Source organism: Elephantulus edwardii, unplaced genomic scaffold (assembly GCF_000299155.1).
Source record: "Elephantulus edwardii isolate Elephantulus edwardi_28Jun2011 unplaced genomic scaffold, EleEdw1.0 scaffold00294, whole genome shotgun sequence".
In the NCBI taxonomy this organism is placed as follows: domain Eukaryota; kingdom Metazoa; phylum Chordata; class Mammalia; order Macroscelidea; family Macroscelididae; genus Elephantulus; species Elephantulus edwardii.
Genome location: NW_006400044.1, coordinates 707,411 through 732,588, shown reverse-complemented (window position 1 = coordinate 732,588; position 25,178 = coordinate 707,411). Strand labels below are relative to the sequence as shown.

The 25,178-nt window shown below is 37.1% G+C and overlaps 1 protein-coding gene across 8 annotated transcripts in view; it reads right to left on the bottom strand.

Annotated features, from left to right (window-relative positions):
* The window catches only part of PDLIM5 (PDZ and LIM domain 5), a 304,885-nt gene that overhangs the window by 179,588 nt on the left and 100,119 nt on the right, over positions 1 to 25,178 (bottom strand). For all 8 annotated transcript variants that reach the window (XM_006900747.1, XM_006900746.1, XM_006900751.1 and 5 more), the window contains exon 2: positions 24,755 to 24,906. In XM_006900747.1, the coding sequence (XP_006900809.1) occupies positions 24,755 to 24,906 (152 nt within the window). The remainder of the gene's footprint in view (positions 1 to 24,754; positions 24,907 to 25,178) is intronic.

The window sequence follows — 25,178 nt, the reverse complement described above, 5'->3', positions numbered from 1 at the left end:
CTGATACTTATTTACAAACTAAACCAAACTAAACACATTGCTATCAAGTTGATTCTGATTTCTAGTAATCCTCCAACCACATGGTTTTCAAAGTTGAAAGGGGGCCTTGGTTAAACACTCAGCTACTAACTGATATTCTGGTAGTTAGAACCCACCAAAGGCCCTGGGGGAAAAATATGGGGCAGTTTGCTTATGTAAAGATTACAACCTTTAGAAACTCTATGAGGCAGGTCTCCTCTGTCTTTTATAGTCATTATGGGTGAGAACTGACTCAACAGGGTGTGGCTAGCATATTCAAAATGCTGACCCTTTTGGTTAGCAGTGGAGCAGTAACCAGTGTGCCACCAGGACTCCTTAAATCATAAAAAGAAAAAATTGAACACGAGAAGAAAAGAAGAAGGGTTTGGCCAGCCACAGAACATCAAATAGCTCTGACAAGGTTACTGCATAGCAAAAGTGGTAAGCTGAGAAAGACTGACTTAAGCATGAACTATACTAGGCTTAGAGGGAAGTGGGTGTGTCCTGAAGAAGATTAGATGAATTCCTAACGTGTTTTAAAATGGGAATAATGTGAGTGATTCAAAGAGAGTAAACAGGCACTTTGTATCTGATTATCTTGGTTCACCCCTTTATTTCCTCTTTTATCTGTTCTGAGAAGAATGTTATAAAAATAGCCCCATTTCTGATCTCTTTCTAAATACAAACTGGATGAATATGAGCTGTTTGTACAGAATCTCCTACACCAGAGGCAATATGCCTCCAATTTCCTGGCACCACCCTCTAAAGGATAAGGCAGAGTGAAAGTATCTTGCTAACTTCCTGCTCATAAACAAACTTGCAGTAAATGCAAGGTTCTCTCCTCTAGCACAAAGACTTCTTTATAAAAATGTCATGACAAATGGGTTTCAAAACCTTTTCAGTCAGTGGAGCAGGGGCTCTCTTTAAGTAAGTACTTTAAATCTTGAGTCAGCCATTGATGATTCAAGTTGTACAAATCACCTAAGCCTTCTTTTATTCATTGGGGGGGGGCAGTCTTTCATACAAAGAAAAGGGGGGGTAAGACAAATGAAAAGACTCAAGGTTGTTGTTGTTGTTATGTGCCATCGAATCGCCTGTGAACGATGGCAACCCTATGTACAGCAGCTCTGAACTCTATCCTGTCCTAAGCGTCTTACTAATTCCAACAAACCAACTCCCGCTGCCCCATTACTGTATCAATCCACCTCATCCAGGGTCTTCCTCTCCTGTGCAGTCTTTCTACCATTCCAAGAATGATGGCCTTCTCCAAGCATGGGTTCCTCCTGGCCACATGTTCAGAGCATGTGAGATGGATCTTCAAAATCCTAGATTCCAAGGACAATATTGATTTTACTCTCCAAGGCAGATCTATTTGTTTTCTTGGCAGTCCATGGTATATTTAAGATTCTTCTCCAGTACCACAATTTGAAGGCATTAGTTCTTCTTCTGTCATCCTTAGTCATTGTCCAACTCTCTGACACATAGCAAGTAACTGCAAAGACCATGGCCTGGATTAGGTGCACCTTAGTCTCCAGACTGACATCATTGCTTTTCAATTCTCTGGAGCGGTCCCTGACAGCAGATTTTCCCAATGAAATTTGTCTTTTGATTTCCTTAGTACCGGGGAAAAGTGTTGACTGTTGACCTAAGCAAGGTGCAACTATTAACAATCTCAGTCTCGTCTTCATCTATCATGAACCTGCCAAGTGGCCCTGCGGTGAGAATCTTTGTTTTCTTGATGTTGCGCTTCAATTCATATTGAAGACTGCAGTTCTTGATCTTCTGCAGCAAACATCTCAGGTCCTCCTCAGTTTCAGCAAGCAAGGTTGTGTCATCTACATAATGCAGGCTGTTCATGTGTCTTCCTCCAATCCTGATCCCACATTCCTCCTCATACAGTCCAGCCTTCTGGATAATCTGTTCTCCATATAGATTGAAAAGGTATGGAGAAAGGCTATATCCCTGATGCACACTTCCACTGATTTTTTTTTCTTTTTCTTTTTTATTAAATTTTATTAGTTTTAATGAACATTTACAGAGATTTTGGGTTTTCATTCATTCATTGTTGCACTGTTTTCTCCACCCTCATCCCCAGTTCGTTCTTCTTCCCCCCCCCATGTCTGTTTTAATTGTCCAATTGCCACAGTGCTTGTCAAAGCCAGTTCTGATTAATCTCCTTTGTCAGTGGGTCCCTTGCCATTCCCTATCACTCCTCCCTGAGAGAGACTTCACCCTGAGTCATAAGGAAAAGGGGATGGCGTATTCTCTTAGCTACTTCCTGCTGAAAAGGGACGCTGTGGGTTTCAGGGTAAATGTCTTCTCTCACTACTCCAAAGGGCCCCCTTGGCAGTAGGAAACACATAGACTATTATGGAGATTGATTTTGGAATTTAGATGCACTGTTATCAATTGTGCTTGGCCGTACATGTTCATATCCTTGAAGATGTATCATGGAAGTGTTGCAAGCTAGAAGATACAAATTTAACTAACAAGTTAAAAGTGCATGAGTCAAAAATTGAAAAGCAATAATATTCTGAGTAGAGGTTCTAATAGTGGCACAAATCAAGTTACAGAGGTAAGGTGGTTCCATTGCCATCCTTACTCAAACTTAATTCTTTTTTTTTTAATTTAAATTTGTTATTAATTTCAGTGAAAATTTACAGAGGCTTTGGATTTCCATTCATTCATTGTTGTAGATTTGTCCCCTCCCAAGGCTCCCCCCTACCAGACATTACCCTCTTGGCAAAGTTAAAAGATTCTTTCATTATTTTACAAACCCTCCCCCAGGTCCACTCCACCATGTAAGCCATCGCTCTAGACTCCTGTCATGACCAAAATACCTAATCACATATCTCTTTTAAACAGTTTTCTCCCTTCTCTGTTTCAGAGCAGCATACATTATTGAACCCATCTTACTCAGTCTCTCCCCAATCCCAAGGACAGTCCCATTCTACCACAGTGGCACCATGCAATACTTGTCCCTTTGTGACTGGGACATTTCACTCAGCATAATGTTCTCCAGAGTCAACCATTTTGAGTAATATTGCATGAGTTCCTTGTTTTTTAATGCAGCATAGTATTCCATTGTGCAAATATACCACAGCTTCTCTAGCCATTCGTTTCCACTACTGGGAATATACCCTGAAGAGACCATAGCTGACATCCAAGCAGATATATGCACACCCATGTTTATTGCAGCTTTGTTCACAATAGCAAGGAGTTGGAAACAACCTAAGTGCCCATCAACAAACTTTCCCTGATTTTTAACCATGCTGTGTTTCATTGCTCTGTTCTGATGACTGCCTCCTTGTCCAAGGATAGAAAAGCGTTGTTAGGAAGAGTTAGTAACAGAGGGGGGGATAGACGTCTTAGAAACGTGGAGAGTCAGTGAAGGAGAGGAAGGTCCTCAAAGAGATGGATTGACACAGAGACTAAAGTTATAGGCTCAAGTGTGTCAAAGAGGGTAAAGATGGCGCAGGATAGGATGGGGCTCATATCTGTTGCTCAAAGGTTGCTTTGAACCTCTGCCACTCTCGGTGCCACAGAACAATCAATCCAGAAGGAAATAATTGGTAGAGACAATATGAGAAATGCAGTATCACTTGGACCAGAATATTTTTAAAATGCCAACACTATTCAAGAGTACATATGGGAACATACTGTTCCCACAGTATGCAATCATAACTACCAGTGATCAAAACAAATTTTGCATCATCTGTATGATTTGCACAAACATGGAAAAGAAAAATATTTACAAGTACTATTCAACTCATCTTAAAACTTTTGAAATATATAATTAAGTTTCATTTAAGACAATTGCACTTCGGTAAGACTACAGTTCAAGAGTTGTTTAAAAATACCAAAATCTGGCTTCCGTTATTTTGTTTACCGGTTGTTTATTCTTTTATTGAGAAGTTTCTCAAAGAAGGGGCTAGGGGTGTGGATAACGAGGTCCCAAAATGTTTTATGGTCTGGATCGCCTAGACTTTGTAGTCACTTAGAAAACAGGAAATGAGACATTTTAAATGCTGTTTTACTTTTTAAAAAAAAATTGCTTAGTTTTCAGCAATTTAATATGAGAACAAAAGATTAAAAATAATAAGTATTTTCATTATTAGACACATGAAAATATAGCTGATTTGTAACTATCAAACGGGCTTATGATATACAAAAATAAATCAGGAACACCAACTAAAATAGTGTGGCTGGTTTTCTTTAGGATTTAGTATTCTCAATATGAGTCTAATAAAAAGGCAAAAAAAAAAACAACGAAAGATGGCCAATTTTCCTGTCAGGAAATATTATTCAGAATTGGAACACAGTGCTCTCAAAAAAGATATCTTCTTAGGAAGGAGCTAACGCTCACAAAATGCCAAAAGTAAAATAATCCAATGATGTGATCTGAGCAACATTCCTTCCAGTAATTTCTCCCTTTTTGGTATGTGTGTCAGACACTGGGTTAAAGGAATGATCCTTTACAAACAATAAAACCAATGTGTGCTGAGGGAGATACCACAAACAGGCAAGGCAAATACTACTTGAGCTTAAAAAGATACCATATATGTGCATGATTAATGAAAGATGCTGATACAGTCAAAGTTTAAAGGCATAAGCCTCATTATGTATGATACAAAGAGTGGTTTTAAAAGTATAACTTCCATTATTAAATCTCAGAGAGACCTACAGAAGACTGAGACATTCACAGACACTGAAATTTTATTTTTAAAGATCTTTATATATTTAATTTAGGCAAAGGCTGTATTATATGCTCAAATGTAGCTAATTCAACTAATCTATAAAAGAGATTTCTGACGAGTAAGTTAACTGAAATTTTAAAACTGAAATAACTTGTTCATAGTTTAAAAGCTAATAAATGATGAAGCCAAAACTGATGTTACCAAGCAACCTTGCTAAACCAGAAAAACAAGTCTTTGTCGCTGTCAAATGTACAGAGCTGCCTTTTCTTTTGCTAGAGTTAATAAGGGCAAAGCAACTTCAGTCTTTGTGTCAAGAGAATTGACCATTGAAACTTAAGTACAAACTTCCCAAAACAGAAACTATCCAACTAAGGAATTGTGATACCAACACAAATGTACACAGTCTGAAGCCAACCAGCTGCTCCACAAAAGAGACAAGCAATTTCCTCCCGTGCGATTTACTGCCTCTGAAAACCTACTGAAAGGTCAGCTATGGGTCAGTTCTGACCCAATGATAGATGACAACAAGTACTACAGAGATAATACCAGTTCTGATCCAATGAAACACTGAAAGTACTACAGAGATAATATTCTGTTAACAGAGTAGAATAAATTAGCCTGGCATCACAATGCAGTGACGAAGAACAGCTCTCAGATATAATATCTGTCTAGTGCCAGACACACCTCCTATGCCCTCCATGGCTCCCTGCAAAGTGGAGATAATAAAAGCATATCCCTGATTTCCTGGATGGACCCCAAATCTAATGACAGGTTTCTTTATAAGAGATGGAAGAAGAGTGAAAGAGGCAAAGTGACTGACTGTAGGCCAGAGACCACCTGAAGGCAGTTCTAGTAATGCACCAGAATCTGGAAGAGGCATGAAGGATTCTCCTACAGAGCCTCCATGTGCAATTAAGCCCTGACAATACCTTGAACTCTCATGGTCTAGTGGTAAGAAGCTGTGCTGCAACTCTGAAGGCACATGGTTCAAGTCCACCAGCTGTTCAGTGGGAGAAAGATGGGCAATCTTCTCCCGTGTGATTTAACTGCCTCTGAAAACCTGCTGGAGGGTCAGATATGGGTTGGTTCTGACTCAATGGTACACAACAACCCCTTGATAGCAGCTATCTGGCCTCTCCAATTGTGAGGCAATAAATTTTTCTGTTATTTTAAGCTGCTTAATTTTGGGGTAATTTGTTGCAGGAAGCCAAAGTATCAAAAAAAAAGTGTTGAGAGGATATGAAGCATTATACTGAAAAACCCTGACATATTCCACCGCCCTGAAACCAATTCTGAATCGGTGACTGTCTAACAGGCTCCCACAACTCTATGTCCTAACACAGGAGATGACCCATCTTTCTCCTGCAGAGATGCTGGTGAGTAGCACCACATGCCACAAGAGCTGCTTCCTGCACTTGTAGCTATAAACAAATACTTCTAGTTATGTACTATTAAGTATGTACCAACTCATAGCTAACAATCCACAGGTTTTCAGAGGCTGAAGTCACATGGGAGTCCTATGGAGCAGCTGGTGGACTTGAACAGCGTGCCTTCTAGCAGTGCAGTTTCTTAACACTAAGCTACCATGGAGCTGGTGTGTGCCATCGAGTCGGAACCGACCCATAGCTGACCCTCCAACGGGTTTTCAGAGGCAGTTAATCACACAAGAAGAGACTGTCCATCCTTCTAAAATCTTCTTGTTCTTACTTACTGTTTACTATCGAGTTGGAACTGACCCACAGCTGACTCTCCAGCAGATTTTCAGAGACTGTAAATTACATGGAAGGAGATTATCCATCCTCTTAATACACAGCAGGTGATGGATTTGAACCATGTGTCTTTGGGACTGCAGCACAGTTTCTTATCACCAAAACGCCAGAGTTCAATACTAGTGATTGTTATTAATGAATCAACATATAATGATTTTTCCCTTTATTTATCTAACTTAGACTAATCCTAAATTTATCAGAAGCCTTGGAAAAAGTAACATTCACTTTTAACCTAATAGATGGAATAAAAGACAATAGAATCACTGGAAATACTTGAACTTATGCAAACAGAATGGCTGATTTTAAAAGTAAAGAGAATCATTGATCAACAAGTGAACTATTGCTCCAAGATGACAGTGTACAGCTGTGGAGACACAATGATTTCTTCTTCCATTCCAAAAACACACATCTGTCAGGTGGCATGTCTATAAGGTATACCGACCACAAGCGCCTTCTGCCCCCACCTAGAAGATATATGCTCTCCTGCAGGGCTGTGGCCTACCATAGACTGGAAGGCAAGGAAGAGATAAAAATAGCCCTTCTGTAAGTAAGCCCACTTGTAATGCTCCAAATACAGGACTTCTTGTTTATACTGGATCAAAGAGGAACCTCATGTTTTAAATTCCTTTCCTTCTCACTCTATTCACTTATCAAACTGTAGATAAATAAAAGGAATAGGAAGTAAAAAAGAAAAGCAGGCCTTTTCCATTCCAGGACACACCTGGAAACAGAAGAAGTGGGAACTTGGAAACTGTGACCCTGCTAAAGCACAATTTTCCTCACCCATTGGTAAATGTGGCCTCAGGAAGATCAAGTCAGGACCCATTGGGCACACTTTATGACATAGGTGAGTGCTCTATGAAACTTCTCTTACCAATAAGCGAAAACATTTTAGTATGACAGATTTCTGCTGTTTTGCTTTGGTTTTCTAATTTTTTTGGCAAAAGTGTTTGTGAAAATTTAAACTCTCGGCTGCAGTATTCAGTTTAACAGCTATTTTTGCACACATTAGGAGGCAACTTTGCACGAAATATTGGGCTAAACTTCTGTAAACAAAGGCTTATTGTTGTTTTGTGTCATCAAGTCATTACAACCAACCCACAACTAATCCTCCAGCAGGTTTTCAGAGACAGTAAATTACGTGGGAGGAGACTGCTCTTCCTTCTCTCATGGGAGCTGCTGGTGGATTCAAACCATGTGTCTTTGGGATTGCAGTGCAGCTTCTTACCACCAGGCCACCCGAGTTATCCACAGTCTTTGCCTAAGTGGCCATGAAATTATGAGGTTTTATAAGGAAAGTATTGGTTTTGTTGTATTTTTTTTCTCTTTTCTTAGTCAGCTAACCAAAATGTCAGAGATTCAAATCTACTAAGTGCTCTTCAAGAGAAAGGTAAAGTTAGATGGCTGTTAGATGAGGAAGAACGGTTAAAATGTTCAACAATGAATAAATAAAAAATCTAGCTTCTTTGTAAACTTTTAAAAACACAATTAAAATACAATTATATTTATTTAAAAAAATATAGCAGTGGAGATTGATGGAGTATCCCCTTAAGTTACAATCCAATCTTCTCTCAAACAATGAGTGGTAAAGCGAAACTGATACTGAGAGTGTGGGTGGAAGGGAGTAAAGGATTCTATGACAATGAAGATAGAATATATAATGTCAACTAGGATTGGTCCAACTGTGATCTACAGGAAAAATAAAGATGCTGCGACATTACCAGCCCAGATAAATCTCAAATACCTTAAGAAAAGTAAGTGGAAGATAATGTATACAATTAAATAAACCATCGCTCTCCCCATAGTCTGTAAAATTCTAATGATCACTCTCATCTTGATTTGTTTATAAGTTTAATGCTTCTCTGTCATACAATATCAAATGCTATTGAAAGTAAAGTTTGGGTTTTGCTTTTGTTTTATTTTTTCTAGTAACAACTACATAGTAATAAACTATCCACTGAAACACTAAGACTGAAAAATACTTGTTATCTAGGTTAATAAATGTTACTAATGAAAGAAGAAAATAATGAAACAAAAGTGCTTTTCAAGGGAGATAAGCAACAGTAAGAAGACAATTAGACAAGGGTCAGGACAATAACTCAATAGAAAGTTACTCAACCAGTCTTGGAATGATTTGCCCTCATTTTCAGAACTCTCACTCCTCCACCCTAACTCTTTCCTAGCCCAAGCCTTCATTACTGCTTGCCTGCACTTGTGAAATAGTCTCCTAACTGGTCTTTTTCCACACCACTCACATTCTACAGCCAAAATATTTGGGCTTTCCATTCCAGCCATGTGACTCTAGGCAAATCTCAGAGTATTTGCTTTCTGTAATTCAAATGGATATGGTTTATTCGAGCTTCAGACAGGTATATGGGAGGACATATTGACATCTCTGAGTTAAACGGAGCGATTTTGAGGCTCTAAAGGGAGAAAGTGTCTCCAAGTGGCACAAATGGTTAGGTGCTCAATTACTAGCTGAAAGTTTGGCAGTTCAAGCCCACCAAAGGGCACTTCAAAAAAGAGACCTAACAATCTATGTTTAAAAGGTCACAGGATGAAAGCCCTGTAGAGCAGTTGCCTTCTGCACCTATGGGGTCACCGTGAACTAGAAAGCTCTCAGCTGCTAGCCGAAAAGGACAGTATCTTAAATCCATCAGATGCTCAAGAGCAGAGAGATAAAGCTATTTGCTCTTATTAAGACTTAAGAATTTCAAAACCCCAATTCTACAGCTCTAGTTTGCTCTAGAGGGTCTCAGTAAGCCTGGCTTTGAACAAAGAAATAAATGCAAGAAAATGAGAAACTGAAAATGGAAAATGTGAATGTGTTGGTTTCTTATACAGTTATATAACATTTGCTGTAGACATTCTGACTGTAAAACACTGATGAATTTCCTGTAAGAACAGTGTGATTAGATCACACAAAGAAAAAAAGGTGAAAAAATATAGGAAATTTCATAGATAAATATCTGTCTGTTTTCTGTTCTTTCCTTATTACCCAACAACATACTCATATACACACACTCCAATTCCAGTGGCTCTGAGTTAAAAAAGGGTTGTCAGGATAGGTGGTTTGTTTGTTTTAAAAACACAGATCAAGAAGAATTTCAAAGTAGAAACAGAGACAAATGGGGTGGGGAGACAAAGGGCTCCACTGCTTTACAGCTGGAGTTGTTTCAACTTTAAAATGCTTTGAATATATGAAACCTGTTCTCCATACTTGATCGTTGCCAAACATTTTAATTCAACTAAAAAAAAAAAAGCTTCATAGCTGAAGATAATATTGAAGCTGCTTTAATTTACCCAGAGAATGCATACAATGGAGCTGCTAAAGGAATCAATGATGTAACACAGCTGCTGGAGTGTTCTGGAAGCTTCTAAAAAGCACATTTTCTCCCCCTCCTCTGAAAATGCACTAACTTACTTGAAGTATTTTCCATGGAATTATTTGAATCTCAAACATATGTCTCCATAATTAAATCTTTCTCTGCTTTCTGTGAAATAAATTTAATGACAGAAATTCTTATTATGGTGTTGGAAAAGGATGAACCTTTAAACAAGAGGCATTTAAGATGGCTTTCAACAGAAATACCTCTTCATTCTTTTAAGAAGACAGTGATGTTGAAGCAAAGGGACTGGAGAATGGATTCTGGTTTACTTACAAGTTATGTGACTTATATGGAATTCTTTTTGGAGTAACAAGTTACCACAGTAAGTTGCTGTGAAAATTATACCAAGTCATAAAGTTGAACTTCTATTAGAGCAAAAAATTTAAAATGTCAATTTCCTATTCTTTGATATACTTTACTTACCAAATTCCTGCTATGTTTTAATAAATAAGCATTAAAATTACTTCCTTAACAATTTATCCTCCCTTAAGTATCTCAGAAGAAAAACTATCTTCTAAAATTGTTAAAGATAATAAATAAAAAAGGATTCTTTTCTGCAAAATATTAAAATAATCTGAAGACCAACACAGCAATAAGAATTGCATGCAATAGCAAAGTACCATTAATGTACAACAGTCATTTCTGATCCCTTGGACACAACTGTTTGCCTCACTAGGGAGGATAGGACTGTGATTAAGGAAAAAAAAATCCACACCAGCATCACTTAACCTTTGAAATCTAGAGAAGAGACGTTTTATATTTTAACACACCAAAGAGATTGAAGGCCTACTTGGAAAGAGGTACCTCAGTCAACTAGCTTATCTTTCAAAAATAAAAGTCTTTTACTTGGGTTTCAGAATAATTTGGCAATCTCAAAATAACAAAAACATTTGGATTAATAAACTTTCCAAATTACAGTACATATAATAATTCCAGTAAAAGAACTTGGAAAGTCCCTCACATTTATTGTAACAGGATGAATTATTCAGGAAAATAGTGGTAAAAATTTCTGTCAAAACAGCCAAGACAAAAAGGACAATCAATACAAGTAAATGAACTCAATTTAATTATAAGCTACAGGTTTTTATTATAATGTGGAACTGTACTCTTACTGAATAGTATCCAGGAAAATAAAATTCACACCAAAAAGTAACAATAATTGATAACATTTTCCCCATGCATTTTAATTCCAATGACAAGCTGGGAATAGGGATCATGACTGGTAAAATAAATTATTAGGTAACTTACATAAAAATCTAATTGACTGCTATAATGAAAGCTTTAAAATACATTAAACAAAAGTTAACTCAACGCTTCACAGTATAAACGTTCTACCACACTTGTCCTTTCATACTGCCAGTCACTCCCATTTACTTTTCAACTCTTAAAACTTACACTATTTTAGTCTCTGAGACCATAATAGCAACAGCAGCTACTGGAAACAGTTGAGAATTTCAATCCTTTCCAAAATTCTTCATGTTATGGGCAATAGCATTTACTTGGAACTAAGGAGAGTGCAACCAAATAAATACACAAAAAATGACTAGTTCATTACTCATATTCTTGTGAATTATTTCTAAACTCATTAAGCAGAAGTAGCAACAATTATCTTTTTGCAATTTGTTGTTCTGTATTTCTGAGTCACAGCTGATCCTTAGGGGTTTTCAGAGGCAGTTAATTGCACAGGAGAGAGCCCATCTTACATGGAGCAGCTTCGAGATTGTAGTGAAGCTTCTTCCACAAGGCCACCAGAGCTATTCTCTATAATTCAAGGCAACAAATATTTATTGAGTATCTTTTGCAAAGCCAGTAGTGGCCACTGGAGTGTGTAATAAACATAATACAGCTTCTGTCCTCAAAGAATTAGGTGTGATCTTGTTACCACTTAATGGGTGTGTATGCTTTATCTTATTCAGCCTTTCTTTTTCATACAATACTGTGTACTTCTGTATTTAACACTCTGCAGACTTGCTTAATGCAACAAGTCATCTGATTTGTCAAGTGCTAATACCAGAGGTATTGACTGTGAATCCAAGCAAAATTAAATTGCTGACAACTTCAATCTTTTCTCCATTTATCATGATGTTACCTAGTGATCCAAGTGGCAATAATGTTTGTTTTTCTGACATTGAAATGTAACACACATTGAAGGCTGTAGTATTTGACCTTCTTTAATAAATGCTTTCAATCTTTGTCACTTTCTGAAAGCAAGGTTGTGTCATCTGCATAGTGCTGACTGTTGATGACTCCTCCTCCAATTCTGATGCCACATTCTTCTTCATAGTGTCCACTTTTTAAATTATTTGTATGCATACATATTAAGTATGCATGGAAAAAGGAAGCATTCAGTATCCCCTTGCTGTGTTCCCCTTAATCTGCATACAGGCTTTACATGAGCATAATTAAGTGTTCTGGGATTCCCATTCTTCTCAATGTTATCCATAATTTATTAAGATCTATTTACTAGGTACTGATTAAAGACTACTTAAATTATAAAGATATTTCTACTTTCAAAGAAATGAAAATCCTTGTACATAACTGTAGAAATTTGTGTTCATATAGAACTATTTTAAAATCATTAGAAAATTCACAGTTACTAAAAGCACAATTTTCTTAATGTGATAAGGTTAGGTTGAAACGGCATTTAAAAAAAGAGTTCCCTGTGTAAAGTTAGAAATCAATTTCCAGAGCTACTCGGGGGGAAAAAAATCCTTTTTCCATGGTCAACACTCTTGGCACCAGCAGGCAGGAAATAAAAAAAAAAAAGGTATTGCGATGGGAAACTCGGCTGTTAGGGACCTCTCCAGGGTACTGAAGAGCAATGATGTCACTCTGGAGACTAAGGTGCATCTGATACAGGCCATGGTCTTTGCAATCACTTGTTATTTATCGGAGAGTTGGACAGTGAATAGGAAGGATAGAAGGAGAATTGTGGTGCTAGAGAAGAGTATTGAATGTACCATGGACTGCCAAGAAAACAAACAGATTCATCCTAGAAAGGGTTAAACCAGGCTGCTCCTTGGAGGCAAGGATTCTGGGGCTTCGTCTGACATACTTTGGACATGTTGTAAAGAGGGAGAGGTCCTTGGAGAGGGACATCATGCTTGGGAGGGTGGAGGGACGGTGTAGGAGAGGAAGACCCTCTATGAGGTGGATTGATTCAGTGACTGGGGTAATTGGGATGGGTGTGTCAGAGGCAGTGCGACTGGCACAGGACAGAGCAGGGTTTAGGGCTGTTGTACATAGGGTTGCTATGAGTCACAAGCGACTTGACGGCACATAATAACAACAACATAGGAAACAACCAATAGTGATGGTTGTTATTGTTACGTGCTGTTGAGTGACTGTGATTCATAGTGATCCTATGTACAAAAGCTTTGAACCCTGCTCTATCATGAGACTATTTCTCTCTCTCTGACATACCCACCCCCATTACCCCAGTCACTGACTCAATCCATCTCATCCAGGATCTTCCTCTCTTGTACTGTCCCTCCACCCTTATAAGCACGATGTCCTTCTCCAAGGGCTGGTTCCCTCCTAGTAACATGCTCAAAGTATGTCAGATGGAGCTTCAAAATCCTTGACTCCAAGGAGCAGCCTGGCTTTACCTTCTCCAGGGTGAATCTATTTGTTCTCCTAGCAGTCGATGGTATAGTCAATACTCTTCTTCAGCATCTGAACTCAGAGGCACCAATTCTTCTATCACCCTTGTCACTGCATATTAAGTAATTTTCTGATTCATAGCAAGTAAACACAAAGACCATGGGCTGGATCAGGTGCACCTTCGTCTTTAGACTGACAATGTTTGTCCTCAGTACTCTGAAGAGGTCCCTGACAGTAGATTTTCCCAATACAAGGAATCTTTTATTTCCCGGTTGCTGGTATCAAGAGTGTTGATTATGGAATCAAGCAACTTGAATATGTTAACAATCTCAATTTCTTATCCATCTATCATGATGCTACCAATCGGCCCAGTGGTGAGAATTTTTGTTTTCTTGATTTTGAGCTTCAATCTATATTGAAAGCTGCAGTCCTTGACCTGCTGCAGCAAATGCCTCATGTCCTCCTCAGTTTTAGCAAGCAAGGTGTGTCACCTGCATAATGCAGTGTGCTAATAAGGCTTTCTCTATTCCTGATGCCACATTTCTCCTCATAAAGACCAGCCTCTTGAATGATCTGTTCTCCATATATATATATATATATGGAAAAGGTATGGAGATAGGACACATCCCTGGTGCACACTCTTCCTAATTCTGAACTATGCAGTGTTTTCTTGCTCTGTTCTGACAAGTGCCTCTTGGTCCAAGTGTAGGTTTTACATAAGCACGATCAAGTGCTCTGGGATTCCCATTCTCAGAGTCAGCCACAGTTTCTTGTGATCCATAGAATCAAATGCCTCTGCATAGGCATGAAACCGAGATAGATATTCCTCTGGTACTATGTGCTTTCAGCCAAGATCTATTGACTATAATATACCTAGTGCCATGGCCTCTTCTAAACCCAGCCTGCACATCTGGCAATTTTCTGCTGATGTGCTGTTACAGTAGTTTTCAAATAATCTTAAACAGGATTAGCTTGCATGTTATATTGATATCATTCGATAATTTCCAAACTCTGTTGGGTCACCCTACTTTGGAATGGGAACAAATATAGATCTCTTCCAGTCAATTGCCCAGGTGGTTGTCCTCTAGATTTCTTGGCACAACTTGGTAAGCATGTCCAGGGCAGCATCTGTTAACTAAAAAACTAGTGTGCCATCAACTCCTGCGGCTTAATTTTTGCCAATTCCTTAAGGGCAGCTTGAACTTCCTCCTTCATTACCACAGTCTCTTGACCATATGTTGCTTCTTTAAATTCTGTGTCAACCAATTCTTTTTGATACAGTGATTCTATATATTGTGTCCATCTTCTTTTAATGCTTCCTGGATCATTTAGCATTCTGCCCACAGAATCCTTAAGTATTGCAACTCGAGTCTTGAATTTGTTCAGTTCCTTCAGTTTAAGAAATGCCAAGCAAGTTCAGCCCTTTTTATTTTCTGATTCCCACTCTCTGCACATTTCATTATAATACTTTACTTGTCTTCCTGTTCTGCCCTTTGGAATCTTATGTTCAGCTCCTTCACTTCTTGATTTATTCCCTTTGCTTAGGCTCCTCAGTGTTCTGGTGCAATATTCAGAATCTCTTCTGACATCCCTCATGGTCTTTTCACACACACAAACACACTCTCTCTTTCTCTCTCTCTCTCTCTGTGTGTGTGTGTGTGTGTGTGTGTGTGTGTGTGTGTGTGTGTGTGACTGTGTGTATGTATGTGTGTGTAGTACTTAAAGATGAATGTAGAAAATCTAGGCAGGAAAGTACTCTTGTGATCTGGCTAGTAGAGTGGATGATGCACTATTCAAGTCAAAAAAGCAGCAGAATATTCAAATACATACAGAGGGTTCCGTTTTGACCACGTCAAGTTTAAGGATCATTAAGATAGCCAAGTGTTAGACAGTAAAGTATGTGAGGAAGACAGGGAGCAGAAACTTGGCCAAAGTAGGTGGAAGGGCAAACAGAAGGTATAAAGAATAGGATATTTAGCTGAGCTATCTGCAGACTAAAAATCTCAAGCATATTGGACCCTATACTGTCTCGTCATATCTAGACCATTATTATGACTTTTAGCATTACACTTCACATATTCCATTTTTTCTCTTTGTCCCTTGTCATCCATTGTAAGTTTTCTCTCAGCCAGAGTTCTGCAATACTTGCCAAGCAAGTATTCCTGCCTTTTTCTATCTTCTTCCATGTAGGCTCATTAAATACTATGGTGAATATGTCACTTTTCTTATAAAAACTTTAAAAAATACTTTTGTACCCAAGACCCTGTAAACCTCTAATCTTTATTTCCAACTGACATGCATGTTCATGTCAAGAAATGTCTAGAGTTCCCATCTCTACATGAGGGTATTCTTCCATCTGAGATACTCTCCCTCCTTTGTTGTAAACAAGTCCAGCCCAGATTTCACTGCCTCTATGAAAACTTTCCATGTGAACGGGATCCTTCCTTCCTATGAATAGCATTCTCCCTCTTCTAATTCCAAGAAATCAAATAAAACTCCACTCATTGCCTTCAAGGCAGAACCAACCAATAGCTGACCTTCTCAGGGGTTTCAGAGGCTACATATCATATAGGAAAGGACTATTCATCTTTCTCCCATGGAGGAGCTGGTAGATTTGAACCACCTGCCTTTGGATTGTCTGGGTATCTAAGGTTTATCATTCAAAATATCTTTCTTAGTGAATGGTGAACTGTTTATTTGGTGCTGAAGTATTTATTGTATTAAGGAGAAAGGACTGGGATGTGGTATAAGTTCCACTCTACTAGTTAAGTTGTTGTTGTTGAGCACCGTATTAGAGGCTTACACAGACTTATGGGACCTCAGTGCTAGCTCTCTTCATCTTGAGAAGCCTGCTTTCAATGGACGGCCTACCGGCCTGCACACCTACAGTCACATGACATTCTCCTAGCGGGTCTGAGTCTCTCGGAGGCCTTCCAGCAAACCACTGAATCTAAGAGAGATACAGGAGCTGGGAACTGAACAGAGGAAGAGCTGTTCATGTCAGAAATCATGGGCTTACACAGTAGGTCAAGTATTTGGGATAATGGTGATTTGACACTTGCTATAATTGGTATGCTACTAATCTTAGCAGAACAATTTACAAAAACAGATTGGCATCTGCTGTGAAAAAACAATGTATATTAACTCAGTATCTAAACCAGTATAAGTTTAAAAAAAAAAAAAGAAACACACACACACACACAACACACACACACACACAGACACACACACAGACACACACAAACCAGACTGGCAGCGCAACTCCTTAACCACTAAATCACCAGAGCTCCCTATCCCATGGAATAAGTTCCTTACAGATTACAAATCTCTCTTCATAGCTATCACCTTATAGCTCTTAACTGTAAAGTAAACCTGAAGAAAGAGCTCAAAAGTTTCTTTTTAAATGAAAATTATGAGATTCTCTAAACCTCAGTAATTAATGTCAGTGCTTTAAGATCACTCTTCCTAAGATTATCACGAAATTGTGATCTAAAAGTTACAAATTTTATTCACTTTATTGTGTTCCTCAGGGAGCTCTAGCCCACATGAAATCATGTGGTTCCAATCAGCTCCTGCCCAGGAGAAATAAGGATGATCTCCCGTGCAATTTACAGACTCTGAAAACTTTATGGAGGATCAGCTATGAGTTAGTTTTGACTTGACAGCACCCAACAACAACATGTTCCTAAGGAAATGAAAAACAACACACATGAATTTATATAAAAGAGAGGGAAAATATCCTTTCGCTTTAGGTTTTTGTTTTCATGTTTGTCATTTTGACTAACCTAATGGGGTGGGGATATATACATACATACATACATACTATAGACACACACACACACACACACACACACACACACACGGTTCTTCAAAGAGGAGTTAAGTGTCTACTAATTTCCCTTTGATGTTACTATTCTTGTTGCCGGATGTGTCATAAATTATTAGTTAAGACAATAGTTTTGAAGGAAAGTAGTAATTTGCTAAGAGTAAGCAAAATTTTTATCCACTTTACTTTTTTTTTCATTTTTTAAAATTTTTTATTATTTTTGTGTGAGTGTACCGTCAAATCAGATCTGACTAGTACAGGAGGAGATTGTCCCTCCTTGCCCGGCAGAGCATCTGGTGGATTCGAACTGTGCGCCTCTGGGATTGTAGTTGCAGCTCCTTGCCACTAAGCCACCAGAGCTCCCCCCATGCACTTTAGTTTTTAAAAAAAGCTTACAACTGGATGATCAAAATCACTCACTGGAACAACTGCTTCTTCTAACACTTGGATTGGTTTCTTTCATACTTTTCCAGATAATCACCTACCAATCTTTTATCTTATTTTCTCCTATTCTAGCCACACCCATTTTGTTGCTAAGAAACAAAATAAATAAGACCTCCTAGAAGCAGTTTTAGAATTGACAGCATATTAACAACACTTGATTATGAATTAAGGACAGAAGCAGAGATAATCCATCCTATGGTATCTTTCTTCATACATTCTATTTCATTTCATCTTTTAGAAGGCAGGCATTACAATGGCCATTTACAAATGGTTAATTGAAATTCAGTATCTAAGTTCACTTAGTTATAAAGTAAAAGAACCAAGATTTGCACTGTTTGCCTAATTTCAAAGACAGTCATTGTGATTCGTTTAAATTCTGCAGATTTATCTATATCTTTTACTTCCGTTCATAACATTACATACTAGAAGACTGAAGAACAAAAAATAATACACAGATATACCATATTAATAAAGTAAAAAAGGGCATATTAAAATTTTCAATCAGAAGGACTATATCAAGTGTAATCCAAGCAAAATGTATAATATATCTCTATAATCAAACAGGCCTTTAAATGTATTATTTCCTTACACTGTTGCCTCAGAAGAATACAGATTAACATTACTTATCTTTCAAAGTAACAATGCTTTTATACGGGGTTAAAAGGAGCACCCTGTACATGCTTAAGATCACAAAACTCAAAGGAAATGATTTTTAAATGCCAACAGCATGCCCTGGCCAATAAGTATCTATCAAATCTTCTTGCCAAAGTATAGTCAAACTGTGCAAAGAGTGATGAGCTGACTTGGACTGTCAAAGTCCCCTTTCAGAAATCAATAATTAAATATGTCAGATAAACATTTCTATGTCTGCTGAATGATTTTTCGGTAATAGCTATTATCTCTCTATAGTTATGATGCATTATGTTGAGTAGATAGAGTTTTTTCAATTTCTATATACCTGGATATTTATAAAAAATACAAAAAGAAGACTGTAGAAGGACTAAGTTTTCAAATTTTAACACAGAAATATATTAGTAAGCGCAGTTTTGTAACAGGCTTATAAATATCAGAGGAAAAAGTAAAAGATCATATGACATTCTGATGAGGATTCAAAGATTAGTACCCAAATGAAAGATTTCATCTAGTGACCTACTAATCTACTTACCAACGCTTTTCTCCTTTGTTTTCATTCTAATATATTGTTGTTATGTGCTGTCTAGTCAACTGTGACTCATAATAATCCTAAAAACAATAGATCAAATTGAGTGCCTAATGAGTTGATTCTGATTCATGTATCTCTGAGGTCATAAATCTTCATGGGAAGAAACTATCCATCTTTCCCCATGGAGTAGCTGGTGAATTCAAACCTATGACTTTTCCGGTATCAGTATATGCCACCTGGGCTTCTAAGATATAATACTGGGCACATATTTAAGATATAACAGAGGCATAATATTTAGGTAAATAATTAATATGTTGTTATATGCCACTGAGTCAGGACTAACTCATAACTGTCAATCACATGGGAGGAGAATGCTTGTCTTTCATGGAACAGCTAGTGGATTCAATCTACATGCCTAATTCATTTACATATAATAGTTATAGGATACTGAGAAGTAAGAATAAAATATTAACCACTAAACTATAAATATTATATGACATCAATTACATAAAAAGCTCAGAAAAGGCAAATATAGAGAGAACAAGTTTACTTGTGGTTATCAGAGAAGCGAGGGAGGTAAAGAGGAATCAAGCAATAGTCATGGAACCATCTCTTGGATTAAGAGAGAACTGCCCTGCCAATTATTTCATTTCTATCAGCAAATTAACAACTACTGTATTGACCAAACTATGTAGGACACATAATTATAACAATATCCAAATCAAACAGTCTCTGCAAAGGCTGCTACATTCAATCAAGCATCTCAATGGAATTTAGTTCCTGGGTTTAGAAGTGTAGAGTCATGGTTTCCGAGTATCTCCCATTTAAGGGCCTTTGAGTATGATGTGCTGTGCTTCTGTTCCACCTCCTAGAAAACTGGTGGCATAGTTCACAGAAAGTAGTGGTGACCTTCACTGGCAGTTCAAACGCAACAGCACTTCTGAAAGGGAAAGATGGGTAATTTCTTCTCATGTGATTTATACTCTCAGAAACCCAATGGAGAATCAGCTATGAGTTAATCTGATGGGAAAGAGAGAGAACATTTTACCTTCTAATTGTTTATATATAGTGCCTGTGGTCTTAAAAGTGTATAAGTGGCCACATGAGGAACAACAATTATTCACTAAGGAATAGGATAAATTTATGGAATGGATAGCTAATTAATGACTCCATGAACAACTACCTCCTTTTCCAAAACACCAGTGGAATCATAGTAATGACAATATCATTGGTACTCGGCTACCATTTCCGAACATTTGACCAAAGATTTCACAAAGTAACTGTGAACAAAAAGGGATAAATGTTGAACAAAACTGAAAATTCTCAGGGACTCTAGATCTTCTGGGTCCATGGAGGGTAAATGAACTCCTGAAACTACTGACCTGATAGGTTAAACAAAATTCAAAGCAAAAATATCCCCTGAAATCATCTTCAATTCAAACAAATTCAAAACAGATACGCCAATATTTAAAAAAAAAAATAGAGTAGAAACGTTATACAAACTCCCCATATTCCTGCAATATTAATTTATTGTTGATTATATGCTCTGGGAACACTATCTGACCTACCTTTCACCTTAAAACTAGCTGTGCAGTACAAATCACTTTGCTGACCTGGCACAACCCAAGATAACTCTGATGAAGAGAGTCCAATTTCCTGGTTCTCTCAGCCACAAAAAGCAAACTACATTAAGGTTGATCTAACAGCAAGTTCTAGGGAATTTACCTATTTACAGTTGGAAAAACAAGAACAAGAACTAGAGTTAGTGTTACAAGAGGGAACCTAGAAGTCATCTATTATCAAAAAATTAAAGTCCAAAATAATAGTAGCTTCTAAACCCTATTCAACTCCACCTAATGCCATGAGGTAAAAATTAACTCTGAACAGGAAAGTGTTTGAACACTATAAAAATTTTCTTCTTAGAATGTGAGGAAAAGCCTATCGTCATCTGTAATTTTTTAAAATGTATTTTCTGCTTTTTTGTATTTTTTAAACTCTCAAAACCTATGCTTTATTAAAAATTTCTACACAAAAATGACTATTTAATTTATTCACTACAGTCTGTTGGGGGTTGGTAGCCTCTTGTTTAAAGCAGTTTGGATCTGGAAGGTAAGTCTTTCATTAGTTGATTAAAAGTCAATTGTGGGCTGGGGGTTCTTGTTTAAACTAATCAGGACCCAATGGGTGAGCCATTGTGATGAAAATTAACAACTTTTAATCTGTGTATCTCAATATGCAATATAACAAAAGAATACTATCAGAAATACAATTATAAGGCAATCAGGAGGACAATTTGGCTGAAAGAAAGAGATTCCTATCTGCTAACATTTCCAAGAAAGATGGCCCAAGAGAATGTGGAAATTACTTAACAATATTATATCACACGCAAGCAAAAGATTGCTAAAGATCATCCAAAAATGGGTAGGACAGTAACAATGACAGAGAATGGCCAGAAATTCAAGCTGGGTTTAAAAAAGGACATGGCACCAGGGATATAATTTCTGATGGTCAATAGATCCTGGCTGAACGAAGAGAATACCAGAACATTTGTGTTTTATTACAATGTACAGGTATTTGACTGTGTAGATCATAACAAATTTTGACTAACAATAGGAAAATTCAGAATCCCAGAACATGTAATTATGCCCATATGAAACTTATACCTACATCAACAAGCTGTTATCTGAACACAGCAAGGGAACACTCCCTACATGGTTTAAAGTGACAAAAAAGTGTGCATTAAGATTGTATCCTTTATCTATGTATATTTTCTCAAATTTTTAGTTTGGCTTTTAGTTTGAGGATAGAGATAGAGATATAATGATATATAAAATATGCAAAGAGATAAAAAGAATGGACAATAAAGATGAGTTGGAGAAGAATATCTGAATACCTCATGGGCTGGCAAAAGAAAAAATAGATATGTCCTGAAAAAAAGGAGGCTTCCTCTCAACACACTTTGGACATGTTGTTAAGAGAGACTATTCCTCAGAGAGGAACATCATACTTGGAAAGGTGGAGAGTCTGGAAGTAAAGGAAGACCCTCAACAAGGACAGACACACTGACTACAGCAATGGGCTCAAGTATGTCAGAGATGATGAAGATGGTATAGGATAGGACAGGTTCAGATCTGTTTTTAATAGGATTGTACAAGACTTGACTGCATTAACAACATTTTTCTCACATATTATATTTCTATGCATTACAATAGCCATCAGAATATAAAATACTCAACTCTTAATTCAACAGTGCCACTAAAACAAATTACTCATTTAAAGGAAAAAAGTTGCAAAAGAGCGAGCTAGTAAAAAGTCATGATTGTATCAGATTTATAAAGAGCTCATATGATTATACAGCATGAAACAGTACATTCAAAAGCAACTATTTTCCTGGAATATGTGTTTAAAATTGTTAACACTCACAGCAGGAAAGAACATTAAGATTTTAGAAGTGGGATGATGGGGCACAATCAAGTGTTCATGTATATCTCTCTGTATTTTAATTTTATTACATGTATGTCAAACTAAAAACTAAATTTTCTGCTGCTGAGTCTATTCAAACTCATTACAACACTACATTGGGTTTCTGAGGCTATAACTCTTAAAAGAAGATTTTCTCATCTTTATTCCATGAACCAGTCGACGGATTTGAACTGAGGAATATTCACTTAGTAGTCAACACTAAACCTATGCACCTATGCTACCACCTGTGTTCCTTATTATATATGCATATACATTTAAATATAAAATATAATGGGAGCCAATACTTTTTTTTTCTCCAGACAACTACGCTATAACTTTAATATGTTAATTGTTCTGTTCTCAAAGAATAGGCAAATAAAATGATGGTTTCGAGAGGGGAAATAGTACATAAAGCAGGCAATAAACCAGATTATTTTCTTTATGGCTTTAATGTCTAAAATACTTATAAATTTTCAATAATTTCATAATGATTAAACAGTCTAAAATTCTGGCACCTAAATTCCCTTTAAGAAGTAAAAAAGAAAAAAAAAAATGCCACTTGGTTTCAAGACCAAACTGATAATGTAACCAGAGCAGTCCATATAACTTACCTTGTATCAAACTTCTAATGATAAAGTTTTAGAATGGCAATAGTAAAGAATAGAAAAGCATTTTCCAAAGTCTTCCATTGAACATTAGTGTTCTGAGGAGCTCTAAGGGACGGAAAAGTTCCATAGTCTAACATCTTGATTTGAGAGGTAATTATTATATTCGCCTCTTAAAGATGGACAATGCATGATAATTACTGAAAGACTAAGAGATGCTTTGCAGTTAATAAATAAAATAACCTTTTTTTCCAAATTGAGTGGCTACTCTGCTTACTGCCAAAGTTCAGCATTGCCACTCAAACACTGTGCCTTCACGTATTCTTTCTCCTCCCCATCTCTTTAGCAAGATTCAGTGGTTCTAACTAAAAAATTTATAAAAATCACTGGGAGACTTGTAAAATATATTGTTGGCCCTTACATGATTCAACACAGAAATTACAGTTATTTCAAAATAGATGATATACTGGGATGTTAAAAATGCTCAATATAATATAATCAGTGAAATGTCTGCCTATTTTATTATTAAAGCTAAAGTAACTCTTGTTGTTAGATGCCATCAGGAATGAATCATAGTGACCCTATGACCAACAGGTCTAAACCTTGTCCTGTCCTTGTCATCCTCACAATTCCTCACACATTGGAGCCCACTGCGGCAGTCACCCTGTCAATCCACCTGGATGAGTCTTCCTTTCCTCACCAACCTCTCTACCTTTCTGAGCCCCTCCTAGCCATGTGTCCAAAGTGTATGAGGTGAAGCCTCATCATCCTGGCCTCCAAAGAGCACTCTGGCTGCATCTTCTCCAAGACATTTTGTTCTCTTGAGCATCCATAGGATATTCAGTAATCTTCTCCAACACCATAGATCGAAAAGGCATCAATTCTTCTGTCATTATTCATTGTCAAGTTCTCAGATGTACAGCAAGTGATCTGAAAGACCACGGCCTTAATCGGATGCACCGTAATCCTCAAACAGACATCATTACTCCTCAAGAACTTGGAGAGGTCCTTAATGGTAGACTTTCCCAGTGTAATATGTCTCATGATTTTCTGACTCCTGGTATCCAAGGATACTCAATTGTGGATTCAAGTAAGATGAAGTTGTTGACAGTTTCAAACTTTTCTCCATCCATCATGATTTTGCTTATCGGCCCAGTGGTAAGAATCTTTGTTTTCTTGACACTGAGACACAATTCATACTAAAGGCTGTATTCTTTGTAAAAAAAAAAATAAAAGCAACTCTTAAGAAATTAATCATAACAATAAAAAAAAATTCAGCTTTTAATGAGTATATTTCTTTAAAAAAACACCATTTTTGATGGAGGGGGGTGGGCAAAATAGACAATCTAAAGAAAGCTAAACCACACACTAAAATAATACTCCTTAATACCTTTGAAAGCAGGAGTGGCATCCACCTCCTAAATTACATTCCTCTGGAAACTCTATGAACTTTGAGAAATGCCAATAGTTATAGAAATATTTGCTTCAGGTCTTTTGTTCATAGGGTCGCTATGAGTAGTGCTCGACTTTATGGTAATCAACAACAACATCAATACTCCTTAGAATACTAGGGCTATGAGCTTTAGCCTACAATAAAAATTCAGCCTCAGTCAGTTATACTGTTTATTTCATTTAAGAGCTATTTTATTTTTATGTGAAACAATGGTACAAGAAATGGTATCTTAGCACCATGAATCAGACATGCAAAAACACTTTATTCAGCAATGGTCTCTGTCTCTCTCAAATCTCCCCCAAAAAACCCCTCAAAACACAATTTACCTTTGCAGAGTCATATTCAAAGAGCCTGTACATCCCTTAATCTTGTTCTGGGCTTCAAGATGAGTCATTCCATGTGCACTTATTCCATCAATGCTGAGAACCACATCGCCTATCCTTACATTTGCCTGGGATGCCTTGCCGCCATCTTTGAGCTGTAAGAGATGGATTTCATTAGGAATGTTATACTTTAAAATCTAATTAATAATCAGCATTTTAAAAATCCCTATATTTTTGCTAATACCAAGAAAAAAGTGAAACATGTTAACAATAACATTATACGGGATGAAAAATATGACACTGGTTAACATATAAAGTTAAATCTTTATGATTTTCATATTTATTTATATTTATTTTCTTTTATATTTTATAGCTTTATATCCTTACTAGCTACTTTAAAAATTAACTTTCTCAAAACTTTTCCCTA